Source organism: Oncorhynchus keta, unplaced genomic scaffold (genome assembly GCF_023373465.1).
Source record: "Oncorhynchus keta strain PuntledgeMale-10-30-2019 unplaced genomic scaffold, Oket_V2 Un_contig_6037_pilon_pilon, whole genome shotgun sequence".
NCBI lineage: Eukaryota > Metazoa > Chordata > Actinopteri > Salmoniformes > Salmonidae > Oncorhynchus > Oncorhynchus keta.
In genome coordinates this window covers 68,369-88,410 of record NW_026288640.1, presented here as the reverse complement: position 1 = coordinate 88,410, position 20,042 = coordinate 68,369, and the positions used below count along the sequence as shown (strand labels likewise).

General features: G+C 46.8%; 1 protein-coding gene and 2 long non-coding RNA genes across 14 annotated transcripts in view; 1 reads left to right on the top strand and 2 right to left on the bottom strand.

Moving 5' to 3' along the window:
- LOC127925648 (uncharacterized) overlaps positions 1-20,042 on the bottom strand; it is a 43,423-nt gene that overhangs the window by 9,451 nt on the left and 13,930 nt on the right. For 5 of the 8 annotated variants that reach the window (XM_052510662.1, XM_052510660.1, XM_052510658.1 and 2 more), the window contains exons 3-5: positions 3,294-3,347; positions 3,095-3,136; positions 2,129-2,197 (exon numbers count right to left, since the gene is read on the bottom strand). In XM_052510662.1, the coding sequence (XP_052366622.1) occupies positions 2,129-2,197; positions 3,095-3,136; positions 3,294-3,347 (165 nt within the window). The remainder of the gene's footprint in view (positions 1-2,128; positions 2,198-3,094; positions 3,137-3,293; positions 3,348-20,042) is intronic. The other 3 variants (XM_052510661.1, XM_052510657.1, XM_052510659.1) reach the window with 1 other exon arrangement.
- On the top strand, positions 5,774-17,947 carry LOC127925649 (uncharacterized). 5 transcript variants are annotated; one of them, XR_008121700.1, is made up of 7 exons: positions 6,258-6,468; positions 7,248-7,663; positions 12,454-12,512; positions 16,307-16,586; positions 16,786-16,885; positions 17,326-17,478; positions 17,777-17,859. It is a non-coding gene; the product is annotated as an uncharacterized LOC127925649 (long non-coding RNA). The 5 variants fall into 5 exon arrangements; XR_008121703.1 differs by lacking the exons at positions 6,258-6,468; positions 7,248-7,663 and adding an exon at positions 5,774-5,809; XR_008121702.1 differs by lacking the exons at positions 6,258-6,468; positions 7,248-7,663 and adding an exon at positions 6,134-6,169.
- On the bottom strand, positions 18,736-19,889 carry LOC127925650 (uncharacterized). Its single transcript, XR_008121704.1, has 3 exons — positions 19,059-19,889; positions 18,938-19,017; positions 18,736-18,815 (listed from the first exon to the last, which is right to left on the bottom strand). It is a non-coding gene; the product is annotated as an uncharacterized LOC127925650 (long non-coding RNA).

Here is a 20,042-nt window from a genome sequence, read left to right as displayed (position 1 = left end):
GAATGGTAGTTTTGCAATGGAAGAATGTGTAAAGTAGAGATAGAAATAATGGGGTGCAAAGGAGCAAAATAAATAAATACAGTAGGGGAAGAGGTAGTTGTTTGGGCTAAATTATAGATGGGCTATGTACAGGTGCAGTAATCTGTGAGCTGCTCTGACAGCTGGTACTTAAAGCTAGTGAGGGAGATAAGTGTTTCCAGTTTCAGAGATGTTTGTAGTTCGTTCCAGTCATTGGCAGCAGAGAACTGGAAGGAGAGGCGGCCAAAGCAAGAATTGGTTTTGGGGTGACCAGTGAGATATACCTGCTGGAGCACGTGCTACAGGTGGGCGCTGCTATGGTGACCAGCGAGCTGAGATAAGGGGGGACTTTACCTAGCAGGGTCTTGTAGATTACCTGGAGCCAGTGGGTTTGGCGACGAGTATGAAGCGAGGGCCAGCCAAGGAGAGCGTACATGTCGCAGTGGTGGGTAGTATATGGGGCTTTGGTGACAAAACGGATGGCACTGTGATAGACTGCATCCAGTTTGCTGAGTAGAGTGTCGGAGGCTATTTTGTAAATGACATCGCCAAAGTCAAGGATAGTCAGTTTTACAAGGGTATGTTTGGCAGCATGAGTGAAGGATGCTTTGTTGCGATATAGGAAGCCAATTCTATATTTAATTTTGGATTGAGATGCTTAATGTGAGTCTGGAAGGAGAGTTTACAGTCTAACCAGACACTTGGGTATTTGTAGTTGTCCACATATTCTAAGTCAGAACCGTCCAGAGTAGTGATGCTAGTCGGGCGGCCGGGTGCGGGCAGTGATCTGTTGAAGAGTATGCATTTAGTTTTACTTGCATTTAAGAGCAGTTGGAGGCCACGGAAGGAGAGTTGTATGGCATTGAAGCTTGCCTGGAGGGTTGTTAACACAGTGTCCAAAGAAGGGCCAGAAGTATACAGAATGGTGTCGTCTGCGTAGAGGTGGATCAGAGACTCACCAGCAGCAAGAGCAACATACTTGATATATACAGAGAAGAGAGTCAGTCCAAGAATTGAACCCTGTGGTACCCCCATAGAGACTGCCAGAGGTCCAGACAACAGGCCCTCCGATTTGACACACTGAACTCTGTCTGAGAAGTAGTTGGTGAACCAGGCAAGGCAGTCATTTGAGAAACCAAGGTTGTTGAGTCTGCCGATAAGAATGTGATGATTGACAGAGTCGAAAGCCTTGGCCAGGTCGATGAATTCAGCTGCACCATATTGTTTCTTATCGATGGCGGTTAAGATATCGTTTAGGACCTTGAGCGTGGCTGAGGTGTACCCGTGAACAGCTCTGTAACCAGATTGCATAGCGGAGAAGGTATGGTGGGATTCAAAATGGTCGGTAATCTGTTTGTTGACTTGGCTTTCAAAGACCTTAGAAAGGCAGGGTAGGATAGATATAGTTCTGTATCAGTTTAGGTCTAGAGTGTCCCCCTTTGAAGAGGGGGATGACCGCGGCAGCTTTCCAATCTTTGGGGATCTCAGACAATACGAAAGAGAGGTTGGCCAGGCTAGTAATAGGGGTGGCAACAATTTCAGCAGATAATTTTAAAAGAAAGGGTCCAGATTGTCTAGCTCGGCTGATTTGTAGGGGTCCAGATTTTGCAGCTCTTTCAGAACATCATCTGACTGGATTTGGGAGAAGGAGAAATGGGGAAGGCTTGGGCGAGTTGCTGTGGTGGGTGCAGTGCTGTTAACCAGGGTAGGGGTAGCCAGGTGGAAAGCATGGCCAGCCGTAGAAAAATGCTTCTTGAAATTCTGAATTATGGTGGATTTATCAGTGGTGACAGTGTTTCCTATCCTCAGTGCAGTGGGCAGCTGGGAAGAGGTGCTCTTATTCTCCATGGACTTTACAGTATCCCAGAAATGTTTTGAGTTTGTGTTGCAGGAAGCAAATTTCTGCTTGAAAAAGCAAGCCTTGGCTTTTCTAACTGCCTGTGTATATTGGTTTCTAACTTCCTGAAAACTTGCATATCACGATGCGAATGCAGAACACCATGGGATGTTTTTTGTTTAAAAAATAAATAATAAAAAGTCAAGCAGCAACAACAGTTTATTAAAGTCTTTAATACGCCAAGCATTTTATATCTGAACGAGGCGCGTTTACCTCTCTGTGTCTCGCTGTTCTGTTTCTGGTCGCCTGGCTCGGCCACAGCTGTCGGTATGGCAACCTCACCTACACACCACACCAGACAGAGGAAGTGAGAGAGTTGACTCTGGGACCTGGCGTCGCCGGGTATAGAAACACAACCGCTAGAACAGACAGACGGCGTCATCGAGTATAGAAGCACAAGCGCTAGAACAGACAGATGGCGTCACCGGGTATAGAAACACAACCGCTAGAACAGACAGACGGCGTCACCGGGTATAGAAACACAACCGCTAGAACAGACAGACGGCGTCACCGGGTATAGAAACACAACCGCTAGAACAGACAGACGGCGTCACCGGGTATAGAAACACAACCGCTAGAACAGACAGACGGCATCACCGGGTATAGAAGCACAACCGCTAGAACAGACAGACGGCGTCACCGGGTATAGAAACACAACCGCTAGAACGGACAGACGGCATCACCGGGTATAGAAACACAACCGCTAGAACGGACAGACGGCATCACCGGGTATAGAAGCACAACCGCTAGAACAGACAGACGGCATCATAGAAACACAACGACTAGAAGCACCTGTTTCTAAACTCCTTACCAGTCTGTATGTCCACATTAAAGTGGAGAGACTCTGGGACCTCACCAGGTATAGAAACACAACCACTAGAAGCACCTGTTTCTAAACTCCTTACCAGTCTGTATGTCCACATTAAAGTGGAGCGACTCTGGGACCTCACCAGGTATAGAAACACAACCACTAGAAGCACCTGTTTCTAAACTCCTTACCAGTCTGTATGTCCACATTAAAGTGGAGCGACTCTGGGACCTCACCAGGTATAGAAACACAACCACTAGAAGCACCTGTTTCTAAACTCCTTACCAGTCTGTATGTCCACATTAAAGTGGAGAGACTCTGGGACCTCACCAGGTATAGAAACACAACCACTAGACTCCTAAACTCCTTACCAGTCTGTATGTCCACATTAAAGTCCAGGTCAAACAGAGCATCTGAAACAGAGAGAAAAATGCTTTGAGTCGATCAGAGTGAGTGAGTGAGTGAGTGAGTGTGAGTGTGAGTGTGAGTGTGAGTGTGAGTGTGAGTGTGTGTGTGTGTGTGTGTGTGTGTGTGTGTGTGTGTGTGTGTGTGTGTGTGTGTGTAACTTACCATTGAAGTCAAAAGGAAAATCCTCGTGTTCCAGAAAGCCATCCAGGTCTAATTCTGAGAAACAGGAAGAAAACAGTCAAACAGCCAATCACCTTCCCTGGTTCTGAATAAACAGCCAATCGTCGTCCCTGGTTCTGACTAAACAGCCAATCAGCTTCCCTGGTTCTGACTAAACAGCCAATCACCTTCCCCGGCTGTGACTAAACAGCCAATCACCTTCCTTGGTTCTGACTAAACAGCCAATCACCTTCCCGGCTGTGACTAAACAGCCAATCACCTTCCCTGGTTCTGACTAAACAGCCAATTACCTTAGGAAGGTGGATTTATCAGGAGGAATAGAGGAGGAGGAGGAATATTGGGACAGGGAAACAGGAAGGTGGATTTATCAGGAGGAGGAATAGAGGAGGAAGAGGAATATTGGGACAGGGAGACAGGAAGGTGGATTTATCAGGAGAAATAGAGGAGGAGGATAGGAATATTGGGACAGGGAGACAGGAAGGTGGATTTATAAGGAGGAATAGAAGGGAGAAAAGGAATATTGGGACAGGGAGACAGGAAGGTGGATTTATCAGGAGGAATAGAGGAGGAGGAGGAATATTGGGACAGGTAGACAGGAAGGTGGATTTATCAGGAGGAATAGAGGAGGAGGAGGAATATTGGGACAGGGAGACAGGAAGGTGGATTTATCAGGAGGAATAGAGGAGGAAGAGGAATATTGGGACAGGGAGACAGGAAGGTGGATTTATCAGGAGGAATAGAGGAGGAGGAGGAATATTGGGACAGGGAGACAGGAAGGTGGATTTATCAGGAGGAATAGAGGAGGAGGGTGAATATTGGGACAGGGTGACAGGAAGGTGGATTTATCAGGAGGAATAGAGGAGGAGGAGGAATATTGGGACAGGGGGACAGGAAGGTGGGTTTATCAGGAGGAGGAATAGAGGAGGAGGATGAATATTGGGACAGGGAGACAGGAAGGTGGATTTATCAGGAGGAATAGCAGGGAGAAAAGGAATATTGGGACAGGGAGACAGGAAGGTGGATTTATCAGGAGGAATAGAGGAGGAGGATGGATATTGGGACAGGGAGACAGGAAGGTGGGTTTATCAGGAGGAGGAATAGAGGAGGAGGAGGAATATTGGGACAGGGAGACAGGAAGGTGGATTTATCAGGAGGAATAGAGGAGGAGGAGGGATATTGGGACAGGGAGACAGGAAGGTGGATTTATCAGGAGGAATAGAGGAGGAAGAGGAATATTGGGACAGGGAGACAGGAAGGTGGATTTATCAGGATAATAATAGAGGAGGAGGAGGAATATTGGGACAGGGAGACAGGAAGGTGGATTTATCAGGAGGAATAGAGGAGGAGGGTGAATATTGGGACAGGAAGACATGAAGGTGGATTTATCAGGAGGAATAGAGGAGGAGGAGGAATATTGGGACAGGAGACAGGAAGGTGGATTTATCAGGAGGAGGGATAGAGGAGGAGGATGAATATTGGGACAGGGAGACAGGAAGGTGGATTTATCAGGAGGAATAGCAGGGAGAAATGAATATTGGGACAGGGAGACAGGAAGGTGGATTTATCAGGAGGAATAGAGGAGGAGGAGGAATATTGGGACAGGGAGACAGGAAGGTGGGTTTATCAGGAGGAGGAATAGAGGAGGAGGAGGAATATTGGGACAGGGAGACAGGAAGGTGGATTTATCAGGAGGAATAGAGGAGGAGGAGGAATATTGGGACAGGGAGACAGGAAGGTGGATTTATCAGGAGGAATAGAGGAGGAGGATGAATATTGGGACAGGGAGACAGGAAGGTGGATTTATCAGGAGGAATAGAGGAGGAGGAGGAATATTGGGACAGGGAGACAGGAAGGTGGATTTATCAGGAGGAATAGAGGAGGAGGAGGAATATTGGGACAGGGAGACAGGAAGGTGGATTTATCAGGAGGAATAGAGGAGGAGGATGAATATTGGGACAGGGAGACAGGAAGGTGGATTTATCAGGAGGAATAGAGGAGGAGGAGGAATATTGGGACAGGGAGACAGGAAGGTGGATTTATCAGGAGGAATAGAGGAGGAGGAGGAATAGAGGAGGAGGAGGAATATTGGGACAGGGAGACAGGAAGGTGGATTTATCAGGAGGAATAGAGGAGGAGGAGGAATAGAGGAGGAGGAGGAATATTGGGACAGGGAGACAGGAAGGTGGATTTATCAGGAGGAAGAATAGAGGAGGAGGAGGAATATTGGGACAGGGAGACAGGAAGGTGGATTTATCAGGAGGAATAGAGGAGGAGGAGGAATATTGGGACAGGGAGACAGGAAGGTGGATTTATCAGGAGGAATAGAGGAGGAGGAGGAATAGAGGAGGAGGAGGAATATTGGGACAGGAGACAGGAAGGTGGATTTATCAGGAGGAGGAATAGAGGAGGAGGAGAAATATTGGGACAGGGAGACAGGAAGGTGGATTTATCAGAGGAATAGAGGAGGAGGAGGAATATTGGGACAGGAAGACAGGAAGGTGGATTTATCAGAGGAATAGAGGAGGAGGAGGATGAATATTGGGACAGGGAGACAGGAAGGTGGATTTATCAGGAGGAATAGAGGAGGAGGGGTGAATATTGGGACAGGAAGACAGGAAGGTGGATTTATCAGGAGGAATAGAGGAGGAGGAGGAATATTGGGACAGGGAGACAGGAAGGTGGATTTATCAGGAGGAGGGATAGAGGAGGAGGATGAATATTGGGACAGGGTGACAGGAAGGTGGATTTATCAGAGGAATAGCAGGGAGAAAAGGAATATTGGGACAGGGGGACAGGAAGGTGGATTTATCAGGAGGAATAGAGGAGGAGGAGGAATATTGGGACAGGAAGACAGGAAGGTGGATTTATCAGAGCAATCGAGGAGGAGGAGGAATATTGGGACAGGGAGACAGGAAGGTGGATTTATCAGAGGAATAGAGGAGGAGGATGAATATTGGGACAGGGAGACAGGAAGGTGGATTTATCAGGAGGAATAGAGGAGGAGGAGGATGAATATTGGGACAGGGAGACAGGAAGGTGGATTTATCAGGAGGAGGAATAGAGGAGGAGGATGGATATTGGGACAGGGAGACAGGAAGGTGGATTTATCAGGAGGAATAGAGGAGGAGGAGGAATATTGGGACAGGGAGACAGGAAGGTGGATTTATCAGGAGGAGGAATAGAGGAGGAGGATGGATATTGGGACAGGGAGACAGGAAGGTGGATTTATCAGAGGAATAGAGGAGGAAGAGGAATATTGGGACAGGGAGACAGGAAGGTGGATTTATCAGAGGAATAGAGGAAAAGGAGGATGACTATTGGGACAGGGAGACAGGAAGGTGGATTTATCAGGAGGAATAGAGGAGGAGGATGAATATTGGGACAGGGAGACAGGAAGGTGGATTTATCAGGAGGAATAGAGGAGGAGGATGAATATTGGGACAGGGGGACAGGAAGGTGGATTTATCAGAGGAGGAATAGAGGAGGAGGATGAATATTGGGACAGGGAGACAGGAAGGTGGATTTATCAGGAGGAATAGAGGAGGAGGAGTAATATTGGGACAGGGAGACAGGAAGGTGGATTTATCAGGAGGAATAGAGGAGGAGGATGAATATTGGGACAGGGACACAGGAAGGTGGATTTATCAGGAGGAATAGAGGAGGAGGAGGGTGAATATTGGGACAGGGAGACAGGAAGGTGGATTTATCAGGAGGAATAGAGGAGGAGGATGAATATTGGGACAGGGAGACAGGAAGGTGGGTTTATCAGGAGGAGGAATAGAGGAGGAGGAGGAATATTGGGACAGGGAGACAGGAAGGTGGATTTATCAGGAGGAATAGAGGAGGAGGAGGAATATTGGGACAGGGAGACAGGAAGGTGGATTTATCAGGAGGACTAAAGGAGGAGGAGGAATATTGGGACAGGGAGACAGGAAGGTGGATTTATCAGGAGGAGGAATAGAGGAGGAGGAGGAATATTGGGACAGGGAGACAGGAAGGTGGATTTATCAGGAGGAATAGAGGAGGAGGAGGAATATTGGGACAGGGAGACAGGAAGGTGGATTTATCAGGAGGAATAGAGGAGGAGGATGAATATTGGGACAGGGAGACAGGAAGGTGGATTTATCAGGAGGAATAGAGGAGGAGGATGAATATTGGGACAGGGAGACAGGAAGGTGGATTTATCAGGAGGAATAGAGGAGGAGGAGGAATATTGGGACAGGGAGACAGGAAGGTGGATTTATCAGGAGGAATAGAAGGAGAAAAGGAATATTGGGACAGGGAGACAGGAAGGTGGATTTATCAGGAGGAATAGAGGAGGAGGAGGAATATTGGGACAGGAAGACAGGAAGGTGGGATTTATCAGGAGGAATAGAGGAGGAGGATGAATATTGGGACAGGGAGACAGGAAGGTGGATTTATCAGGAGGAATAGATGAGGAGGATGAATATTGGGACAGGGAGACAGGAAGGTGGATTTATCAGGAGGAATAGAGGAGGAGGAGGGTAAATATTGGGACAGGGAGACAGGAAGGTGGATTTATCAGGAGGAATAAAGGAGGAGGAGGAATATTGGGACAGGGAGACAGGAAGGTGGATTTATCAGGAGGAATAGAGGAGGAGGAGGAATATTGGGACAGGGAGACAGGAAGGTGGATTTATCAGGAGGAATAGAGGAGGAGGGTGAATATTGGGACAGGGGACAGGAAGGTGGATTTATCAGGAGGAATAGAGGAGGAGGAGGAATATTGGGACAGGGAGACAGGAAGGTGGATTTATCAGGAGGAGGAATAGAGGAGGAGGAGGAATATTGGGACAGGTAGACAGGAAGGTGGATTTATCAGGAGCAATAGAGGAGGAGGATGAATATTGGGACAGGGAGACAGGAAGGTGGATTTATCAGGAGGAATAAAGGAGGAGGAGGAATATTGGGACAGGGAGACAGGAAGGTGGATTTATCAGGAGGAATAGAGGAGGAGGAGGAATATTGGGACAGGTAGACAGGAAGGTGGATTTATCAGGAGGAATAGAGGTGAGGATGAATATTGGGACAGGAGACAGGAAGGTGGATTTATCAGGAGGAAAAATGAGGAGGAGGAATATTGGGACAGGGAGACAGGAAGGTGGATTTATCAGGAGGAATAGAGGAGGAGGAGGAATATTGGGACAGGGAGACAGGAAGGTGGATTTATCAGGAGGAATAGAGGAGGAGGAGGAATATTGGGACAGGGGACAGGAAGGTGGATTTATCAGGAGGAATAGAGGAGGAGGAGGAATATTGGGACAGGGAGACAGGAAGGTGGATTTATCAGGAGGAGGAATAGAGGAGGAGGAGGAATATTGGGACAGGTAGACAGGAAGGTGGATTTATCAGGAGCAATAGAGGAGGAGGATGAATATTGGGACAGGGAGACAGGAAGGTGGATTTATCAGGAGAAATAGAGGAGGAGGATGAATATTGGGACAGGGAGACAGGAAGGTGGATTTATCAGGAGGAATAGAAGGAGAAAAGGAATATTGGGACAGGGAGACAGGAAGGTGGATTTATCAGAGGAATAGAGGAGGAGGAGGAATATTGGGACAGGGAGACAGGAAGGTGGATTTATCAGAGGAATAGAGGAGGTGGATGAATATTGGGACAGGGAGACAGGAAGGTGGATTTATCAGAGGAATAGAGGAGGAGGAGAAATATTGGGACAGGGAGACAGGAAGGTGGATTTATCAGGAGGAATAGAGGAGGAGGGGGAATATTGGGACAGGGAGACAGGAAGGTGGATTTATCAGGAGGAATAGAGGAGGAGGACGAATATTGGGACAGGGAGACAGGAAGGTGGATTTATCAGGAGGAATAGAGGAGGAGGAGGAATATTGGGACAGGGAGACAGGAAGGTGGATTTATCAGAGGAGGAATAGAGGAGGAGGAGGAATATTGGGACAGGGAGACAGGAAGGTGGATTTATCAGAGGAATAGCAGGAGAAAAGGAATATTGGGACAGGGGACAGGAAGGTGGATTTATCAGGAGGAATAGAGGAGGAGGAGGAATATTGGGACAGGAAGACAGGAAGGTGGATTTATCAGGAGCAATCGAGGAGGAGGAGGAATATTGGGACAGGGAGACAGGAAGGTGGATTTATCAGAGGAATAGAGGAGGAGGATGAATATTGGGACAGGGAGACAGGAAGGTGGATTTATCAGGAGGAATAGAGGAGGAGGAGGATGAATATTGGGACAGGGAGACAGGAAGGTGGATTTATCAGGAGGAGGAATAGAGGAGGAGGATGGATATTGGGACAGGGAGACAGGAAGGTGGATTTATCAGGAGGAATAGAGGAGGAGGAGGAATATTGGGACAGGGAGACAGGAAGGTGGATTTATCAGGAGAGGAATAGAGGAGGAGGATGGATATTGGGACAGGGAGACAGGAAGGTGGATTTATCAGGAGGAATAGAGGAGGAGAGGAATATTGGGACAGGAGACAGGAAGGTGGATTTATCAGGAGGAATAGAGGAAAAGGAGGATGACTATTGGGACAGGGAGACAGGAAGGTGGATTTATCAGGAGGAATAGAGGAGGAGGATGAATATTGGGACAGGGAGACAGGAAGGTGGATTTATCAGAGGAATAGAGGAGGAGGATGAATATTGGGACAGGGAGACAGGAAGGTGGATTTATCAGGAGGAATAGAGGAGGAGGATGAATATTGGGACAGGGAGACAGGAAGGTGGATTTATCAGGAGGAATAGAGGAGGAGGAGGAATATTGGGACAGGGAGACAGGAAGGTGGATTTATCAGGAGGAATAGAGGAGGAGGGTGAATATTGGGACAGGGAGACAGGAAGGTGGATTTATCAGGAGGAATAGAGGAGGAGGGTGAATATTGGGACAGGGAGACAGGAAGGTGGATTTATCAGGAGGAATAGAGGAGGAGGATGAATATTGGGACAGGGAGACAGGAAGGTGGATTTATCAGGAGGAATAGAGGAGGAGGAGGAATATTGGGACAGGGAGACAGGAAGGTGGATTTATCAGGAGGAATAGAGGAGGAGGAGGAATATTGGGACAGGGAGACAGGAAGGTGGATTTATCAGGAGGAATAGAGGAGGAGGAGGAATATTGGGACAGGGAGACAGGAAGGTGGATTTATCAGGAGGAGGAATAGAGGAGGAGGAATATTGGGACAGGGAGACAGGAAGGTGGATTTATCAGGAGGAATAGAGGAGGAGGAGGAATATTGGGACAGGGAGACAGGAAGGTGGATTTATCAGGAGGAATAGAGGAGGAGGATGAATATTGGGACAGGGAGACAGGAAGGTGGATTTATCAGGAGGAATAGAGGAGGAGGATGAATATTGGGACAGGGAGACAGGAAGGTGGATTTATCAGGAGGAATAGAGGAGGAGGAGGAATATTGGGACAGGGAGACAGGAAGGTGGATTTATCAGGAGGAATAGAAGGGAGAAAAGGAATATTGGGACAGGGAGACAGGAAGGTGGATTTATCAGGAGGAATAGAGGAGGAGGAGGAATATTGGGACAGGGAGACAGGAAGGTGGATTTATCAGGAGGAATAGAGGAGGAGGATGAATATTGGGACAGGAGACAGGAAGGTGGATTTATCAGGAGGAATAGATGAGGAGGATGAATATTGGGACAGGGAGACAGGAAGGTGGATTTATCAGGAGGAATAGAGGAGGAGGAGGGTAAATATTGGGACAGGGAGACAGGAAGGTGGATTTATCAGGAGGAATAAAGGAGGAGGAGGAATATTGGGACAGGGAGACAGGAAGGTGGATTTATCAGGAGGAATAGAGGAGGAGGAGGAATATTGGGACAGGGAGACAGGAAGGTGGATTTATCAGGAGGAATAGAGGAGGAGGATGAATATTGGGACAGGGGACAGGAAGGTGGATTTATCAGGAGGAATAGAGGAGGAGGAGGAATATTGGGACAGGGAGACAGGAAGGTGGATTTATCAGGGAGGAATAGAGGAGGAGGAGGAATATTGGGACAGGTAGACAGGAAGGTGGATTTATCAGGAGCAATAGAGGAGGAGGATGAATATTGGGACAGGGAGACAGGAAGGTGGATTTATCAGGAGGAATAAGGAGGAGGAGGAGGAATATTGGGACAGGGAGACAGGAAGGTGGATTTATCAGGAGGAATAGAGGAGGAGGAGGAATATTGGGACAGGTAGACAGGAAGGTGGATTTATCAGGAGGAATAGAGGTGGAGGATGAATATTGGGACAGGGAGACAGGAAGGTGGATTTATCAGGAGGAAAAAATGAGGAGGAGAATATTGGGACAGGGAGACAGGAAGGTGGATTTATCAGGAGGAATAGAGGAGGAGGAGGAATATTGGGACAGGAGACAGGAAGGTGGATTTATCAGGAGGAATAGAGGAGGAGGAGGAATATTGGGACAGGGAGACAGGAAGGTGGATTTATCAGGAGGAATAGAGGAGGAGGAGGAATATTGGGACAGGGAGACAGGAAGGTGGATTTATCAGGAGGAATAGAGGAGGAGGAGCCATTGGGACAGGTAGACAGGAAGGTGGATTTATCAGAGCAATAGAGGAGGAGGATGAATATTGGGACAGGGAGACAGGAAGGTGGATTTATCAGGAGGAATAGAGGAGGAGGATGAATATTGGGACAGGGAGACAGGAAGGTGGATTTATCAGGAGGAATAGAAGGAGAGAAAAAGAATATTGGGACAGGGAGACAGGAAGGTGGATTTATCAGGAGGAATAGAGGAGGAGGAGGAATATTGGGACAGGGAGACAGGAAGGTGGATTTATCAGGAGGAATAGAGGAGGAGGATGAATATTGGGACAGGGAGACAGGAAGGTGGATTTATCAGGAGGAATAGAGGAGGAGGAGGAATATTGGGACAGGGAGACAGGAAGGTGGATTTATCAGGAGGAATAGAGGAGGAGGAGGAATATTGGGACAGGGAGACAGGAAGGTGGATTTATCAGGAGGAATAGAGGAGGAGGACGAATATTGGGACAGGGAGACAGGAAGGTGGATTTATCAGAGGAATAGAGGAGGAGGAGGAATATTGGGACAGGGAGACAGGAAGGTGGATTTATCAGGAGGAAATAGAGGAGGAGGAGGAATATTGGGACAGGGAGACAGGAAGGTGGATTTATCAGGAGGAATAGAGGAGGAGGAGGAATATTGGGACAGGAAGACAGGAAGGTGGATTTATCAGGAGGAATAGAGGAGGAGGAGGATGAATATTGGGACAGGGAGACAGGAAGGTGGATTTATCAGGAGGAATAGCAGGAGAAAAGGAATATTGGGACAGGGAGACAGGAAGGTGGATTTATCAGGAGGAATAGAGGAGGAGGAGGAATATTGGGACAGGGAGACAGGAAGGTGGATTTATCAGGAGGAATAGAGGAGGAGGAGGAATATTGGGACAGGGAGACAGGAAGGTGGATTTATCAGAGGAATAGAGGAGGAGGATGAATATTGGGACAGGGAGACAGGAAGGTGGATTTATCAGGAGGAATAGAGGAGGAGGATGAATATTGGGACAGGGAGACAGGAAGGTGGATTTATCAGAGGAATAGAAGGGAAAAGGAATATTGGGACAGGGAGACAGGAAGGTGGATTTATCAGGAGGAATAGAGGAGGAGGAGGAATATTGGGACAGGAAGACAGGAAGGTGGATTTATCAGGAGGAATAGAGGAGGAGGAGAATATTGGGACAGGGAGACAGGAAGGTGGATTTATCAGGAGGAATAGAGGAGGAGGAGGAATATTGGGACAGGGGACAGGAAGGTGGATTTATCAGGAGGAATAGAGGAGGAGGATGAATATTGGGACAGGGAGACAGGAAGGTGGATTTATCAGGAGGAATAGCAGGAGAAAGGAATATTGGGACAGGGAGACAGGAAGGTGGATTTATCAGGAGGAATAGAGGAGGAGGAGGAATATTGGGACAGGGAGACAGGAAGGTGGATTTATCAGGAGGAATAGAGGAGGAGGATGAATATTGGGACAGGGAGACAGGGAGGTGGATTTATCAGGAGGAATAGAGGAGGAGGAGGAATATTGGGACAGGGAGACAGGAAGGTGGATTTATCAGGAGGAATAGAGGAGGAGGAGGAATATTGGGACAGGGAGACAGGAAGGTGGATTTATCAGGAGGAGGAATAGAGGAGGAGGGGTGAATATTGGGACAGGGGACAGGAAGGTGGATTTATCAGGAGGAATAGAGGAGGAGGGTGAATATTGGGACAGGGGACAGGAAGGTGGATTTATCAGGAGGAATAGAGGAGGAGGAGGAATATTGGGACAGGAGACAGGAAGGTGGATTTATCAGGAGGAGGAATAGAGGAGGAGGAGGAATATTGGGACAGGTAGACAGGAAGGTGGATTTATCAGGAGGAATAGAGGAGGAGGATGAATATTGGGACAGGGAGACAGGAAGGTGGATTTATCAGGAGGAATAAAGGAGGAGGAGGAATATTGGGACAGGGAGACAGGAAGGTGGATTTATCAGGAGGAATAGAGGAGGAGGAGGAATATTGGGACAGGTAGACAGGAAGGTGGATTTATCAGGAGGAATAGAGGTGGAGGATGAATATTGGGACAGGGAGACAGGAAGGTGGATTTATCAGGAGGAAAAAATGAGGAGGAGGAATATTGGGACAGGGAGACAGGAAGGTGGATTTATCAGGAGGAATAGAGGAGGAGGAGGAATATTGGGACAGGGAGACAGGAAGGTGGATTTATCAGGAGGAATAGAGGAGGAGGAGGAATATTGGGACAGGGGGACAGGAAGGTGGATTTATCAGGAGGAATAGAGGAGGAGGAGGAATATTGGGACAGGGAGACAGGAAGGTGGATTTATCAGGAGGAGGAATAGAGGAGGAGGAGGAATATTGGGACAGGTAGACAGGAAGGTGGATTTATCAGGAGCAATAGAGGAGGAGGATGAATATTGGGACAGGGAGACAGGAAGGTGGATTTATCAGGAGAAATAGAGGAGGAGGATGAATATTGGGACAGGGAGACAGGAAGGTGGATTTATCAGGAGGAATAGAAGGAGAAAAAGGAATATTGGGACAGGGAGACAGGAAGGTGGATTTATCAGGAGGAATAGAGGAGGAGGAGGAATATTGGGACAGGGAGACAGGAAGGTGGATTTATCAGGAGGAATAGAGGAGGTGGATGAATATTGGGACAGGGAGACAGGAAGGTGGATTTATCAGGAGGAATAGAGGAGGAGGAGAAATATTGGGACAGGAGACAGGAAGGTGGATTTATCAGGAGGAATAGAGGAGGAGGAGGAATATTGGGACAGGGAGACAGGAAGGTGGATTTATCAGGAGGAATAGAGGAGGAGGACGAATATTGGGACAGGGAGACAGGAAGGTGGATTTATCAGGAGGAATAGAGGAGGAGGAGGAATATTGGGACAGGGAGACAGGAAGGTGGATTTATCAGGAGGAGGAATAGAGGAGGAGGAGGAATATTGGGACAGGGAGACAGGAAGGTGGATTATCAGGAGGAATAGAGGAGGAGGAGGAATATTGGGACAGGAAGACAGGAAGGTGGATTTATCAGGAGGAATAGAGGAGGAGGAGGATGAATATTGGGACAGGGAGACAGGAAGGTGGATTTATCAGGAGGAATAGCAGGGAGAAAAGGAATATTGGGACAGGGAGACAGGAAGGTGGATTTATCAGGAGGAATAGAGGAGGAGGAGGAATATTGGGACAGGGAGACAGGAAGGTGGATTTATCAGGAGGAATAGAGGAGGAGGAGGAATATTGGGACAGGGAGACAGGAAGGTGGATTTATCAGGAGGAATAGAGGAGGAGGATGAATATTGGGACAGGGAGACAGGAAGGTGGATTTATCAGGAGGAATAGAGGAGGAGGAGGAATATTGGGACAGGGAGACAGGAAGGTGGATTTATCAGGAGGAATAGAAGGGAGAAAAGGAATATTGGGACAGGGAGACAGGAAGGTGGATTTATCAGGAGGAATAGAGGAGGAGGAGGAATATTGGGACAGGGAGACAGGAAGGTGGATTTATCAGGAGGAATAGAGGAGGAGGAGGAATATTGGGACAGGGAGACAGGAAGGTGGATTTATCAGGAGGAATAGAGGAGGAGGAGGAATATTGGGACAGGGAGACAGGAAGGTGGATTTATCAGGAGGAGGAATAGAGGAGGAGGATGAATATTGGGACAGGGAGACAGGAAGGTGGATTTATCAGGAGGAATAGCAGGGAGAAAAGGAATATTGGGACAGGGAGACAGGAAGGTGGATTTATCAGGAGGAATAGAGGAGGAGGAGGAATATTGGGACAGGGAGACAGGAAGGTGGATTTATCAGGAGGAATAGAGGAGGAGGAGGAATATTGGGACAGGGAGACAGGAAGGTGGATTTATCAGGAGGAATAGAGGAGGAGGAGGAATATTGGGACAGGGAGACAGGAAGGTGGATTTATCAGGAGGAATAGAGGAGGAGGAGGAATATTGGGACAGGGAGACAGGAAGGTGGATTTATCAGGAGGAGGAATAGAGGAGGAGGGTGAATATTGGGACAGGGAGACAGGAAGGTGGATTTATCAGGAGGAATAGAGGAGGAGGAGGAATATTGGGACAGTGGGACAGGAAGGTGGATTTATCAGGAGGAATAGAGGAGGAGGAGGAATATTGGGACAGGGAGACAGGAAGGTGGATTTATCAGGAGGAATAGAGGAGGAGGGTGAATATTGGGACAGGGAGACAGGAAGGTGGATTTATCAGGAGGAATAGAGGAGGAGGGTGAATATTGGGACAGGGAGACAGGAAGGTGGATTTATCAGGAGGAATAGAGGAGGAGGATGAATATTGGGACAGGGAGACAGGAAGGTGGATTTATCAGGAGGAATAGAGGAGGAGGGTGAATATTGGGACAGGAAGACAGGAAGGTGGATTTATCAGGAGGAATAGAGGAGGAGGAGGAATATTGGGACAGGGAGACAGGAAGGTGGATTTATCAGGAGGAATAGAGGAGGAGGAGGAATATTGGGACAGGGGGACAGGAAGGTGGATTTATCAGGAGGAGGAATAGAGGAGGAGGATGAATATTGGGACAGGGAGACAGGAAGGTGGATTTATCAGGAGGAATAGAGGAGGAGGATGAATATTGGGACAGGGAGACAGGAAGGTGGATTTATCAGAAGGAATAGAGTGTTACGGGGGACAGAGTTAATTAAGGTGTATTTATCAGGAGGAATAGAGTGTTACGGGGGACAGAGTTAATTAAGGTGTATTTATCAGGAGGAGGAATAGAGTGTTACGGGACAGAGTTAATTAAGGTGTATTTATCAGGAGGAATAGAGTGTTACGGGACAGAGTTAATTAAGGTGTATTTATCAGGAGGAATAGAGTGTTACGGGGCACAGAGTTAATTAAGGTGTATTTATCAGGAGCAATAGAGTGTTACGGGGCACAGAGTTAATTAAGGTGTATTTATCAGGAGGAATAGAGTGTTACGGGGGACAGAGTTAATTAAGGTGTATTTATCAGGAGGAATAGAGTGTTACGGGGGACAGAGTTAATTAAGGTGTATTTATCAGGAGGAATAGAGTGTTACGGGGCAGAGTTAATTAAGGTGTATTTATCAGGAGGAATAGAGTGTTACGGGGACAGAGTTAATTAAGGTGTATTTATCAGGAGGAATAGAGCGTTACGGGGACAGAGTTAATTAAGGTGGATTTATCAGGAGGAGGAATAGAGTGTTACGGGGACAGAGTTAATTAAGGTGTATTTATCAGGAGGAATAGAGTGTTACGGGGCAGAGTTAATTAAGGTGTATTTATCAGGATGAATAGAGTGTTACGGGACAGAGTTAATTAAGGTGTATTTATCAGGAGAAATAGAGTGTTACGGGGGACAGAGTTAATTAAGGTGTATTTATCAGGAGGAATAGAGTGTTAAGGGGCAGAGTTAATTAAGGTGTATTTATCAGGAGGAATAGAGTGTTACGGGGCAGCGTTAATTAAGGTGTATTTATCAGGAGGAATAGAGTGTTACGGGGGACAGAGTTAATTAAGGTGTATTTATCAGGAGGAATAGAGTGTTACGGGGGACAGAGTTAATTAAGGTGTATTTATCAGGAGGAGGAATAGAGTGTTACGGGGGACAGAGTTAATTAAGGTGTATTTATCAGGAGGAATAGAGTGTTACGGGGACAGAGTTAATTAAGGTGTATTTATCAGGATGAATAGAGTGTTACGGGACAGAGTTAATTAAGGTGTATTTATCAGGAGGAATAGAGTGTTAAGGGGCAGAGTTAATTAAGGTGTATTTATCAGGAGGAATAGAGTGTTACGGGGGACAGAGTTAATTAAGGTGGATTTATCAGGAGGAATAGAGTGTTACGGGGGACAGAGTTAATTAAGGTGGATTTATCAGGAGGAGGAATAGAGTGTTACGGGGGACAGAGTTAATTAAGGTGTATTTATCAGGAGGAGGAATAGAGTGTTACGGGGGACAGAGTTAATTAAGGTGTATTTATCAGGAGGAATAGAGTGTTACGGGGGACAGAGTTAATTAAGGTGTATTTATCAGGAGGAATAGAGTGTTACGGGGGACAGAGTTAATTAAGGTGTATTTATCAGGAGGAATAGAGTGTTACGGGGGACAGAGTTAATTAAGGTGTATTTATCAGGAGGAATAGAGTGTTACGGGGGACAGAGTTAATTAAGGTGTATTTATCAGGAGGAATAGAGTGTTACGGGGGAGAGTTAATTAAGGTGGATTTATCAGGAGGAATAGAGTGTTACGGGGGACAGAGTTAATTAAGGTGTATTTATCAGGAGGAATAGAGGAGGAGGATGGATATTGGGACTAGAGGAATAGAGTGTTACGGGGAACAGAGTTAATTAATTAACTGGACTTAATTAACGTCTTCTAATCATGTCCCTTCATCAACACTATGTCCTGTATAGAACAACATTTCCCTTTATAGGACAGGGCTGCAGGGGTTAACAGTGTGTGTGTGTGTGTGTCTGTGTGTGTGTGTGTGTGTGTGTGTGTGTGTGTGTGTGTGTGTGTGTGTGTGTGTGTGTGTGTGTGTGTGTGTGTGTGTGTGTGTGTGTGTGTGTGTGTGTGTGTGTGTGTGTGTGTGTGTGTGTATCTGTGTGTGTGTGTATCTGTGTGTGTGTGTGTGAGATATGTGGAACTAAACGTTTTGTAATGAAAAGTTCCCCTTTATAGAACAGTGTAACAGTGTTTCGGGGGCTGCTGCTGATTGGAGGACGGCTCATAACAATGGCTGGAACGGAGCGAATGAAATGGCATCAAACCACGGAAACAAGCCCGTCCTCCCAAATTAAAGTGCCATCAACCTCCTGTGGTTTGGGTGCAGGGTTTAACATTGTGTGTGTGAGTGAGTTATCCATACGGAACTACCTGAGCTCTATAACTACCAAGGTAATTGTTGCATGGTTACCTGAGCTCTATAACTACCAAGGTAATTGTTGCATGGTTACCTGAGTCCTATGAACTACCAAGGTAATTGTTGCATGGTTACCTGAGCTCTATAACTACCAAGGTAATTTTTGCATGGTTACCTGAGTCCTATAAACTACCAAGGTAATTGTTGCATGGTTACCTGAGCTCTATAACTACCAAGGTAATTGTTGCATGGTTACCTGAGCTCTATAACTACCAAGGTAATTGTTGCATGGTTACCTGAGTCCTATGAACTACCAAGGTAATTGTTGCATGGTTACCTGAGCTCTATAACTACCAAGGTAATTGTTGCATGGTTACCTGAGCTCTATAACTACCAAGGTAATTGTTGCATGGTTACCTGAGCTCTATAACTACCAAGGTAATTGTTGCATGGTTACCTGAGCTCTATAACTACCAAGGTAATTGTTGCATGGTTACCTGAGCTCTATAACTACCAAGGTAATTGTTGCATGGTTACCTGAGCTCTATAACTACCAAGGTAATTGTTGCATGGTTACCTGAGCTCTATAACTACCAAGGTAATTGTTGCATGGTTACCTGAGCTCTATAACTACCAAGGTAATTGTTGCATGGTTACCTGAGCTCTATAACTACCAAGGTAATTGTTGCATGGTTACCTGAGTCCTATAAACTACCAAGGTAACTTTGGTCAACACTTGAGTTAAATTCAGGATAACTGGTACCACAAAAGTGGTTCACCATTTAGCCAGGTAATGGCAACGAATCATTCAGAACAAACCTGCTCTGGGGACAGCTAACAGGGCTAACAGGTGTTGGGGATGAATCCGAATAGTTGGGTAACATAGAAAAGATGTTAACAGAGCTAACAGGGCTAACAGAGCTAACAGAGCTAACAAAGCTAACAAAGCTAACAGGGTAACAGAGCAAACAAGGCTAACAGGGCTAACAGAGCTAACAGAGCTAACCAAGCTAACAGGGCTAACAGAGATAACAGGGCTAACAGGGCTAACAAAGCTCACAGGGTAACAGAGCTAACAAGGCTAACAGGGCTAACAAGGCTAACAGGGCTAACAGGGCTAACAGAGCTAACAGGGCTAACAGAGATAACAGGCTAGTCCAGGGTAACTATATCTATGTAGAACAGTGTTTAGTCCAGGGTAACTATATCTCTGTGTTAGTCCAGGGTAACTATATCTCTGTGTTTAGTCCAGGGTAACTATATCTATGTAGAACTGTGTTTAGTCCAGGGTAACTATATCTGTGTTAGTCCAGGGTAACTA